The 12,253-nt window shown below is 41.2% G+C and overlaps 1 protein-coding gene across 1 annotated transcript; it reads left to right on the top strand.

Moving 5' to 3' along the window:
* Positions 1–10,060: 10,060 nt before the first annotated feature.
* On the top strand, positions 10,061–10,945 carry LOC140455603 (G-protein coupled receptor 15-like). Its single transcript, XM_072550517.1, has one exon. It carries the CDS (start codon positions 10,061–10,063, stop codon positions 10,943–10,945), a length of 885 nt encoding a protein of 294 aa, XP_072406618.1.
* Positions 10,946–12,253: the final 1,308 nt, after the last annotated feature.

The following is a 12,253-nucleotide window of genomic DNA, read 5'->3' as shown; positions in this document are numbered from 1 at the left end:
GAATATAGCAAAGTCAATGCAATCCCAAAGACTGATGCATATCCAATTACATGTTTGAACACTGTGTTGAAAAGGTGGGACAAGGAACTTATATTTCTAAGTTGGACTTGTCCAAAAGAGCGAAACGTGTGTTGCTGAAAAAGCGCAGCAGGTCAGGCAGCATCCAAGGAGCAGGAGAATCGACGTTTCGGGCATTAGCCCTTCTTCAGGAATGCTTATTCCCGAAACGACGATTCTCCTGCTCCTTCGATGCTGCCTGACCTGCTGCACTTTTCCAGCAACACATTTTTCAGCTCTAATCTCCAGCATCTGCAGTCCTCACTGCAGAGCGAAGACAATTCTATTTTGTAAAGCCGAATGGATTATATCAATTTACGTTCATGCTATTTAGTATGAAAAATACCCCAGCCACATTTCAGAGACTAACCAGTAAGGACATTCCAGATTACCCAATTGTATCGTATATATTGGATGACCTGATGATTTTCATTCACACATGGAAGGAACATTTGCAACATTTATCAAAATTGTTTGATCGACTTCGGGGAGCATGCTTGGTGATAAACCTGGCTAAACATGCATTTGCCAAAGCGCAAGTCACTTTCCTGGGCAATGTTATTAGACGTGGACAAATGGCACCACGGAATGCAAACACAAAGATAATTCAGGAGTTTCCCATGCCATCGACAAAAACAGCAATATTACAATTCCTGGGATGGAGTGGCTTTTATCAAACGTTCATACCATATTTTAGCAGTGTGGCTGCTTCACTCACTGAATTACTAAAGAAAGGCAAGAAGTTTCAGTAGATAGTGAACTGGCAGAAGTTAGTTGACAGCCTGAAAGCTGTGTTAACCACTGCCACACCGAATTATGTGAAGTCATTCAAGGTGGCTATCAATGCAAGTGATGTGGGTGTCAGTGCTGTGCTTTGACAGGAAGATGACGAGAAGATCCAAAGACCTAAGTGGCATTTTTCCTGGGAATTGAGCATTCATCAGCAGAAACATTCGAAAATTGAGGAGGAGACTTTGAGCTTGGTGGCGGTGTTACAACATTTCAATGTTTATGTTATCAGTAACATATCTGAGACAATCATCTATACTGATCATAACCATTGAAGTTTGCGGAAAAATGTAAAGACAAAAACTTCTAGGCTGTTTAGATGGAGCTTGTTGTTATAGCTATTTAATTTGAAAATTGTACATGTGGTAGAACAAGATGGAATGGAATTTAGATTACATGTTTGCATATTTATAGTCAATGTAATGTATATTGATGTTGCAGTGTACAAACAATTGAAGATTATGGAGTTTAAAACTGAAGCCGTCTTTGGATATTGATGGTTCATTTTTTGAACGGGGAGGTGTGATGATGATGCTTCTTAAACAAAGTTATGTTCTCCTTGGTTTGTTTTCAGAGGTGTCGTAAACACAGAAGTTACGGGAGGTTTGGTTTGCATGGAATTTAGGGCGAATTTGATTATAGATAACAGATATTGCCTCAGGCGAAATGTTTTCAAGCTTTTACAAAGAACACTTGTACAATGAAGAGGGAGTAGCCAGTTCCCCAGCTTAGCTTCGCTCTGGTTTGGTTTGGTTTTGAGGTTAGCAAGCAATCTGTGTGAGTCTTCTGATCAAAGAAACAGTTACATGGAAGAGGGTGTTCCATCCTGAGTCTCCCTGCTGCCCCCTCCTCTCTCTCACTCCCTCCTGTTAGATCTTGTGTTTGATTTTACCTTTTTCTTTCCACAAGGATTTTCATGGTGTTCTCGCAAGGACTTGGAACAGCATGATGAAGTTGCAAGAGATTTGATTGGGTTTTTAAATACCTAAGTTATTCAATATTTTGTTCACTTTTGTTCGCGTTTCATTAGGGAAACTTGCAAATAAATCTTGTTTTTAATAACAAAACCGTGTGTTTGGGCCAGTGGCATTACTCTTGGAATATCCTCGAAAACCTGCTTAAAACAAGTAGAAGACCTAAGGTCTGGTCCACCTTCTTGAAACGTTTTGAGGAAGTCTGGCCTGGTTCTTAACAATAGCTCCTTGCAAGTGGTGTTGCCGTTAAATAGTAACGAAGGCATTCATTGGTCAGTGCGTTGAGGATTGACATGGGATACCATGTTGCAGCTGTACACGACATTGGTGAAACCAATTTTGGAATAGTGCATACAATTAATGTTGCCCTACTCCATGAAGTATGTTTTGCCCTGGAGTATTGGCGACTGAAAGGTGACTTTATGGAGGTCTATAAAATCTTCAGGGGCATAGATAAGGTGAATAGCCAAGGTTTTTTTTCCCATTGTAAAGGAACCCAAAACTAGAGGCCATTGGTTTAAATCGAGAGGGGGAAGATTTAAAAAAGAACAGAGAGGCAACAGTTTCACATCCAGGCTGGTGTGCATATGGAACGAGCTGCTAAAGGAAGTGGTGGAGGCCGGTACAATATAATGCTTGAAAGACATTTCGACAGCTACATGAATACAAAGTGTTTAGGGGGATATGGGCCAAATGCGAGCAATGGGGACTAATTCTTTTTAGCATATCAGGTTGTTGTGGACCAATTGAACTGCGTGATTCCATGAGTCTACTGTCTCTGTTCTTGTGCCTGTCCTTGTCTCTGTGCCTGTGCATGTGGGTACTGGCAAGGTGCTCGACAATTCCAAATGAAGTGACCTAGTCGAAGGCAATTATAACAATGCACCTGAGCTCCAATGTGCCCTTGTGGTTCACCTCTACTGCCAACCACAGGCACTGTATATGGAGGAAGGAAACCCCACAGATTAGCATCATAATTTTTTCCTCTGCCTCCTTCATTTCTCCACACTGACCCTTTTACAGGAATCACTTCCTACTCTTATTCCCTTTGCTTTTCTGCACAACCTTTATCATCCTTTTACCGAGCCTAAATCATTCAACTTACCAACCACACGTCATCATGTGTGCTATGTTTTGGGGTCAAACTTCTCATGCAACTTCTTGCCCCATTCCAAACCAGAGCTACTAAATGTCTCATCAATTAGAACTATCCTTTCCAGTTAACCTGCTACGATCCCTATCTTCAAATACCTGAGTAAAATGAATACACAACTGACTTTCATATCCACTCAGATGCTTCCCTGTTGTTTACCTAGACCCATTTAACCCTTCTACTGGATGGCCCCTGTTATAACCCATTCGCAGTTAGTATAGCTTCGTTCATATCTTCTGATTGCCCTCCTCCTTCACACTGAGGAGTGGGTGAAGCAAACTGAATTGCAACGTTGACACACGTGTTCGCATTCATTTTGCTTTTTCTCTACCATTAAGCCAATGTCGTTGCTGACAAGTGATTTCAAAAAACACAGAAGGGTCTGCAGTGGGTGCAAAAGTGGAGATCCAATTTCCTCTCACTGCATTACCATAGACGGGAGTTGTATAGTGATTGATTGCAAGTCCTCACAATCCATATAACCAGTAGTCACTGGATTCATTCAGGCAAGGGGCAGATGCTGGGGATGCTGAGGGAATCATTGCTGCCTGAAAGGGAGGTGGGGGTTCCCAAGCATCACCAAGTACAGCATAACACCGGCTTTCTCTTCGAGCTCTCCCCAGTCCAATCTGTAATCACCATCTCACTCAGACTGAACTCTCCCAAATACACACATCATTCCTTTCTGTATGGACAGATGGGATTTTATCAGGTTCCCTGGTCAACAGATGGTCAAGAAATCACAACAATTCTTTAATTCCTCAGGAGGCTAAGGAAATTCGGCATGTCTTTAAAGACTCTGACTAACTTTTATAGATGTACTACGGAAAGTATGCTACCCGGATGCATCACGGTGTGAGTGGATAAAATGTGGTGCTGAAAAAAGTACAGCAGGAAAGTCAGAATCCAAGGAGCACGAGAGTTGACATTTCAGGAATGACCCTTCATTAGGACTGTGTGGGGAAAGGCAGCTGAGAAATAAATCAGTGGAAAGGGTAGTGCAAGGGCGCGACGTGGATGCAGATAGGAGGTGACTGTGATAGGTCGGTGGGAAGTGTGGAGTGGATAGGGTGAAGGAAAGGGGACGATAGGTCAGGTCAAGAGGGCAGTGCTCAGTCAGAGGGTTGGATCTGGGATGGGGTGGGCGTTGGGTGCATAAAGAAACTGGTGAATTCAGTGTTTATCCGTGTGGTTGTAGGCTCCCAAAGGTCATAAGATCTTCGGGTTAAAAAATGGCAGCATTCTCTCAAACAGATTGTCAACACAAAGAAAGCAATGTTAAGGGAGTTTCTCATGTTTAAACAGGAAATAGTTGCAAAACGTATTAATGTGTAAGGAAGTGCCTCATCTGAAAATTAGATATACAGAAATGACATGTGGCACACAATAGTGAGCAAAAGAAAGTAGATGCTGTGTCAGACCGGCTTCATCAATTTGACGTTATTTAATGCATTACTCAGTCACATTGACGCTGTTTGGTCCATTGCTCAGTCACTTTGGTGCTGTTTCGTGCACTACTTAGTCATATTAATGCTTCTAACGTGCTGTTTCGCCACACCAGTGCTGCCAATTCATGGCTCAACTGCATTGACACAGTTTAATGCATTGTTCAGTAACATTGGCAAGTTGTAATACACTACTCAGTCGCTTGACACTGCTCAGCAAGCTGTTCAGTCACAGTCCGACTGTTTAACGCATTGATTTCACTTTGAGGCGCTGCTCAGTCAGATTGTCGCTGCTTCGTGCACCACTCATTCATATTGGAGCTGCGTATCTGGTTATTCTGCTTAGCACCAAAATCTATTCAACGTTTTCTTCAAGATAGAGATGACTTGCAGAAATTCACAGACCTGACTGCCCTGCATTACTGATTTTCCGAATGTCCTAGCTACATATCATTGACTGGAAATCATATACAATAACCATGTTAGACTTCTGCTCTTCTTTTCAGGACACTCAGATGCGACCTGCATTCATGGCTCGACAAAATACTCCAAGCCAATCGCTCACAGATATATCACTACTTCACAAATTTCTGGATTCTTGCTGAGTCGCTGCAGTCTATGCGCTACAGGTCTATCCACTCCTGCATTTTAATCTGGTGGCAGTGAAGGAAAGGTGATTTAGTTCCACGGAAAGGAACCTGTAGATGGTGATATTCACATGAATCCACTGCCTTTGTCCTTCCAGATGGTAACAATCGCTGGCGTGGGATTGACTTCGATGGAGCCGCAGTGAATTCCTGCACCAGATCCTACGGAAGGAATACAACCCTATCACTGGGCATCGATGATGAATTGGTATTAATTAAGTGGTATAAATCCATAATATGGACTGTCTGTTCTGCTGTGATTGAATTACCGTAATCCATTGAACATTCGACTCATTCCAAGGATCTCGTAGTGTCACTTTGTATTCATTATTTAAAGCTCAAAGTTGAGACAGTTGCTCTGAGTTACACTGCCTGTTTCTGTGAGCAGATCAACACAAACTTCACAAGTTTGCTTTACACTTATTTCTGTCCAAGTCAGTGGTAGCTAACATTAATATTAAACATGTGAGTCACATTTCTCCTCTGTTTGAACTTCTCACTGCACTAAATTGTTATCACTGTTTGCAAGATATGCTTTAACTGTCAACATATTGATACATCCTTTGTTTATCTATGTGAGGAGCACAAACTCAGGCAGCATTTATTGACCACTATAAGCAACCATATGCAACAAAGCGACTTGTCGTGAATTCATTGAACAGACATCACTATGGACTTTAATTTTACATGCCTACACCTAGGACGAACAGCAGAATGCCTCACTCAAAATATGAATGTACTTTAATAATAGTTTAATGGAAATTATTGCACTGACTCTTAAATCCATGCATATTCCATGATTTTGATTTAATTCGAGAAAGTGCTTTGTTGGGATTTGGACCCAGATCCTCAAAGAATTATCCTGGAATTTCAGAACATTGGCCAGGTGATATATCAGTAAGATGTTGGAGAAATGGAAGGCAAGTCATAATCAAAATTTCACAGGACATTATTTCGTTATGAAGCTGAAGGAGACCAATTAAAGCGGGTTTAGGATTGACGAACAGTTGAACAAATTGGAATCAAAGTTACCCAGAAAAAAAACTGCAATTGAACAGTGGCTGCCTGTAAAGGTTAGACTTTCAAGCGCTCTCCAATTATTGCCATAAGAGGGACAAATCAATGCCAAATTTTTGTTTGAAGGAATACGGAGAATTAAGTGAAGCAGAAACAGGACACTCAAGAGAACTGTCAGGCTGATATTGCAATTTTAAATCAGGCTAAACGAGTCAGACTGTGGTGGAAATATTAGTAGGATCAAATAGATATCATGAGAAACCACTGTCACTTACCATGCAAGGGAAATCTAAGTCTCGCATGGAATATGAGAAGGTAAAGGAGTGGCAAACAGGGACTTGACTATAATGGTCAACCAAACAGAGTATCTCCACATGGAGAGAGAGACCACGGCTGAGACACAGTCAGGGCTCCTAAAATCTGTTTTCACCTGACAAACAACTGGCAATAATATAATTGATAAAGATCAAGTCGTTGTCTTTCTGTAAGAATTATGCATTCTCAAACAGGAGGGATTGGAAATGCATCTTGTTAGATAGTCGATCTCGCACCAGGACTAGGGTGATCTGGAGTTGATGACTGTGCAGGTAATGGCCCTCATCCACTATAATGCTGTAGTGGCACCAAGAGACTGTCTGTCAGTGTCAGTGTTCAGATTTCTTCGGGGTTCCTTGTTTCCTGTAATGCTTCTGACTAACTGGGGAACATCAGATGTATGAAGGGACACGTCCAGAAATGAATAACAAAATGAGAACAATATCACATTCGTGAACTGTTTATGATTAGATTACTTACAGTGTGGAAACAGGTCCTTTGGCCCAACAAGTCCACACCGACCCTCCGAAGAGCAACCCACCCAGATCCATTCCCCTACATTTACCCCTTCACCTAACACTACGGACAATTTAGCAAGGCCCATTCACCCAACCAGCACATTTTTGGACTGTGGGAGGAAACCGGAGCACCCGGAGGAAACCCACACAGACACTGGGAGAATGTGCAAACTCCACACAGACAGTTGCCTGAGGCAGGAATTGAACCCGGGTCTGTGGCACTGTGAGACAGCAGCGCTAACAACGGTGCCACCATATCACCCATGCCATTTAATATTTGAAAGAATATTTAAGGAAATTAAACATACTTGAATTTATTCAACTCTCAATAAAACATCAAAGAATACTGATGTACTGTTGTTTGGAAATCTGAATTGTAGCATCATATTACTCTGTTAATAAACTGGTAATTGCCAATGGATATCATTCGGAATGCAAAAACAAAAGTGAGTAGAAAAGTCCCAGTCTGAATTTCATCAGGTTGTAGATGTTTATGTCAAAATGAAGACATTACCTTGGGGATAAAGTAAGGAGACAATCGCATTTGTGTCAATTATCATGATCTCTCCAGACCTCCCTCAGATGTATATATACAGTTACAATCATCTACACTTACCGGACTGTGTCTTGTGCGCAGATTTTATCTGGACTTTCTGAAACCTAATTCCTTGACTTCAAAGCAATGAGAACTGCAATAATTACTCAGATAGAAAAACTATATTACCCTATTCTTGTCATTTCTGGTGTGCCCGGTAAGTCAGTTAATGGATGTTTTGTAGTCACTATACTCTCTGAACGTTTGTCCTTATAGTGATCATTTGTGATTGTGATACTTTATCTTTCTGATCTAATTACTGTCTATATCGATCAGTAAAAGGTATAGCATAATTCAGCAGAGAAATAAAATTCATGTGATCACAGACATAGAATTTCTCTACATGTAGAACAGCGTCACTGAAACTCAATTTATGGCATCATCACTGGCTGTACAATTAGAGGGCTGGAGGGCTAAACTGACATCCACAGCTGTTTGATCATTCACCAGTTCATGTTTTCCATTCATCACTTTCCTACCTGTTGTGCTGATGCTGCTCCTTTAACAGCGTTATGTAGTCCATTTTTTTCAGAGTGATCGTAAAAGACACAGATTCTGAAAAGTCATGGCTTGAATGGCTTTCTGGGCTAGTTTGATTATAGCGAACAGACACTGCCTCTGGAAAAAGCATGTTTTAAAAATAACTTGTACAAAGACAGGGGAGTGGCCAGTTCTCCCAGCTCAGATTATTCTGGTTCGTTTTGTTTTTTGGCAGTCTGGCTATTCACTAAAACCAATCAGGCATTTTTATCTGATATACTCAACATTAAATCCAATTTCCTCGCCTCATTGTAATGAAATGTATTCATTTGATCGTCACTGACATGCAAAACTTTTTTTTTCACTTTCATTGAATACTCTTGTGAGAATGTGAATACCTTCCAGTGTGAGTCACTGCAGCACATGCTTTTGAGTAGCCCAGATTCTGATTACAATGGAAATTGTAATGTTTTTGACATTGTAATAGCGAGTGAACGTCAAAATGCTTGCACTTTACCATCAGCAGCGGTTTGGTGTCGAATATCTGAATTGTGATTTTTTTTTTCTGTCATGGGTTTTCTGCTGTAGCCTTTCTTGGTCCTAAAAGCCATGGGCATGCATGCAAGATACCCTCTGAAACTTCAAATGGCATTTCCTGCATAATAACTTGCATATTGTATCAGTTGGTGCCACTGTGACACAGTGATGGAGGGGATAATGTTAAAACCAATGGCGAAGGCGGCAATCAAGCCGCTGTTGTGGATGGCATCAAGTTTCCTGAGCGGTGTTAACGCTGCCATCTAATAAAGAATGAACATTCAGTCACATTCCTGAGTTGTACTGGGCAGATGGTTCGAACTCTTCTTTTAATTCATTTACAGGATGTGAGCATCGCTGGCCTGGCCAGCATTCATTTCCAATCCTTAATTGCGTACTGTGCTGCTAAAGAGCAAATCACATTGTTGTGAGTCTGGGGTCAGGTGTTGGCCAGGTATAACAAGCTGTTTCCTTCCTTAAAGGGCTTTATTGAAACACGTGGGTTTTTCCAACAATGACTTCATGGTGAATATTAGACGCTGGCACATAGGAGCGGCACAGTATCTCAGTGACTACCACTGATGCCTCACAGTATCAGGGACCTGTGTTCATTTCCAAACTCGGGCGACTGTCTGTGTGGAGCTTGCACAATTTCCTCATGTCTGCTTGAGTTTCTTTCAAGTATCCCATTTTCCTCCCACAGTCCAACATGTGCAGGTTAGGTGGATTGCCCTGCTACATTGCTCATACTGAGCAGAGACAGTGTACAGGCGAGTTGGATTCGCCAAAGTAAATTCAGCATTGCAGGGAGATCTGGGGGGGATTGCTCTCAATCTTCTGAGGTCAGCATGGACTCAATTGGGCAAATGGCTTGCTTCCACAAAGTAGGGATTCTATTATCTACACTCCAAATTTTCATTTGAATTCAACTTCCAACATCTGCCGGTCGAAATCGAACTATGCCACCAGGACATTCCCTGGATCTCTGGATTAATAGACTAGCAACAATACCAGTAGGATATCGTTTATCCTATTGTTGCTCATAAAGCAATTTCCCAGGTCCCATTTGCTCTGATTCCTGCTTTTGGTTGTGAGTGCATATCTGGGCGAATTTCCACATCCTCCACAGGAGACTAGTGCAGAATGTACCAATATGCATAGATCCAGGCTGGTTAAAAATCAGAAGCATATGTCTGAACTTGTTGATTAATTTAGTAATCGCTCAAGTGATGAGCGATACGATGTAAATCAACAAATATGCATCTAGCATTGTATTTTCACGATGCAGAGAAGTAAGTAAATTGCAGACAGGAGATTCGCATTGATTTCAAATGCAAGCAGATCCTAAATAACGTAAAATGCATCTGTTATGAAAGTCAATTTCTTAGTCCAGAGCTGCAGCATTTTTTCCAAATATCTAATTAGATTTTCAAACAATATTTATGTCCATTCGATTGACTTCTTTTTATTCCTCCAATTCCGCTTACTACACTCTCTCCCTCTCCCTCTCCCTCTCATTCATTTGCAGCCAACATGGTAACTATCATGATCCTCTTGCAAGGAAAGTGCGGCCTTTCCAAATGCATCTCAGTTTATCTGACGGCCATGGCAGTGGCGGATCTAATGTGCCTCGTGTTTGATGTCATCCTCTTTGAGCTCCACGGAATTTATTACCCTGATTCATTCTTAGATTACACAGCCATCTGCGGAATGAATTTCTTCTTAATTTTCACCTCTGTGGAATGTTCTGTCTGGTTAACTGTTGCTTTCACCTTTGGCCGATATGTTACCATTTCTTGCCAAAATCTAAGAACACAATATTGCACAGAAAAAACTGTAAAGGTCGTTATAGCAACAATCTGGGGGCTGAGCATTTTGGAAAATATACCAAGATATTTTGTGAGTGAACCTCAGTTAATCACTGATAATATTGTGTGGTTCTGCATTGTGAAAGTTAGCCTCTATACTGAACCTGTATGGATCACATACTTATGGATTGATATCGTCTTCCTAACATTTATTCCATTTCTCTTGGTTCTGCTGTGTAATGGTCTAACCATCAAACACATTTTACTGACAAGTCGGATCAGGAAGGCTCTTCGGGGCAGTGATAATGACTCAGAATTGGAGAACAGAAAGAAATCCATTGTGTTACTGCTGCTCATATCTGCAAATTTTATCCTGTTGTGGATGGTCATTCTTATTCATTTTATTTGTGCACAAATAACCGAAGTTGAATTCTTGCAGACAAACCATAGTAACCCTTTCGCCATCCTGGAACAGGCTGGACATATGTTACAGGATTTGAGTTCGTGCACAAACAACATAATCTATGTTGCCTCCCAGGCTAAATTCAGGGAAGACTTAAAGATGCTGTTTAAATATCCTCTGACTTTATTTTTGAAGGTACGGAAATAGGTGAAATGGTTTGGGACAAGCAGAAAGAAAGTTCATGCTCAATTCCTTCCTAGACATTGAAAATGAACAACAGCAACTCAGCCATCTTTCATCCAGGAATCATGAGGCACATTCCCATTGCAGGATCTGTCCACAGTACAGCTTCTTAACACGTAGCCCATTGACTATTTCCTATTTACCTCTTATTAATACATTCAATTTCTCTGGGCATTCTGAATGACTGCACTGGTGCCTTGCACAGTTAAGCATTCTTGTCTTTTTTCCCGCTGAATATTCTGGACTATCAATTAAATCACTTCATCCAAATCATTCCCAGAATTAAGTATGCATTATCTCCATGAGACGGGAAAAAAAAAACCTGCTGAACACTCTCGAGAAACATCTTTCCCTCACATCTCTGTGTGCTTCATTATCTCAAACTATATTAGTAGAAGAAAAGACCCACATTCAAATCACTACACTATTCTATCATACCACTTTGCAAATGCGTCTGCTCATATCTTTCCCATTAGTTTATTGCCCCAGAGGACTCAAAACATTGTAAATGTCCCATTTCTGTTACACTGCTTAAACCAAATACTTCACCTTACAATACTGTGCATTAAATTCCATCTGCTGCCCACTCCATCAGCTTGCCGATATCCTTTTGAAGATTGATTCTGTTTTCCTCACCGTTTACAATTCTTCCAGCTCGTGTGCAGTCTGAACGCTTTAAAACTGTATCCTGTACAAGAACATCTGATATCTCAGGAAAAGCAAACTTACCAGAACTGGCATCATGTGAATACCACAAAGTTCCACGTCCTTAAACACTCATTAACCATTAATCTCTATGTGCAAGCACTATTCCAATTCGCATCCCTGGTGCTACTGCGCATTGTATTATGTCAACTCTCCCTTTGTTGACCAGTCTCTTATCCAGCAGTGTGTGAAATGCCTGACTGGAAACCCACACACAACATAATCGACCCCTCATCATTCCTGCTTCGTTGAGTGACTCCAGCTTTTGAGAAAGGTACGCTGTGTCCCAATATTTAACTCTCACGAACTCCATATGCCTATGACCTTTGTCCTGAATTACTCCTTTTCAAAGTTTCCCAAACTCTGATATTCAAGTGAATACTCTGTTTTAGTGAATCATTTTTGAACAAGATGTTAATGCTTCCAAATCTCCAGCACTCTGCCACCTCCCCCGATTACAAGGAAGATTGAAAGCTGATTTCCATTCTCACTTCCCGCAATGTGTGGATGCATCCCACCCACTAACGAGACCTGTCAAGGTTAATCAGAGAACACATTTCAAATGCA

Source organism: Chiloscyllium punctatum, chromosome 30 (genome assembly GCF_047496795.1).
Source record: "Chiloscyllium punctatum isolate Juve2018m chromosome 30, sChiPun1.3, whole genome shotgun sequence".
Taxonomy (NCBI): domain Eukaryota; kingdom Metazoa; phylum Chordata; class Chondrichthyes; order Orectolobiformes; family Hemiscylliidae; genus Chiloscyllium; species Chiloscyllium punctatum.
Note: the sequence above shows the minus strand (reverse complement) of the source record. Positions and strands in the feature narration are given on the sequence as shown.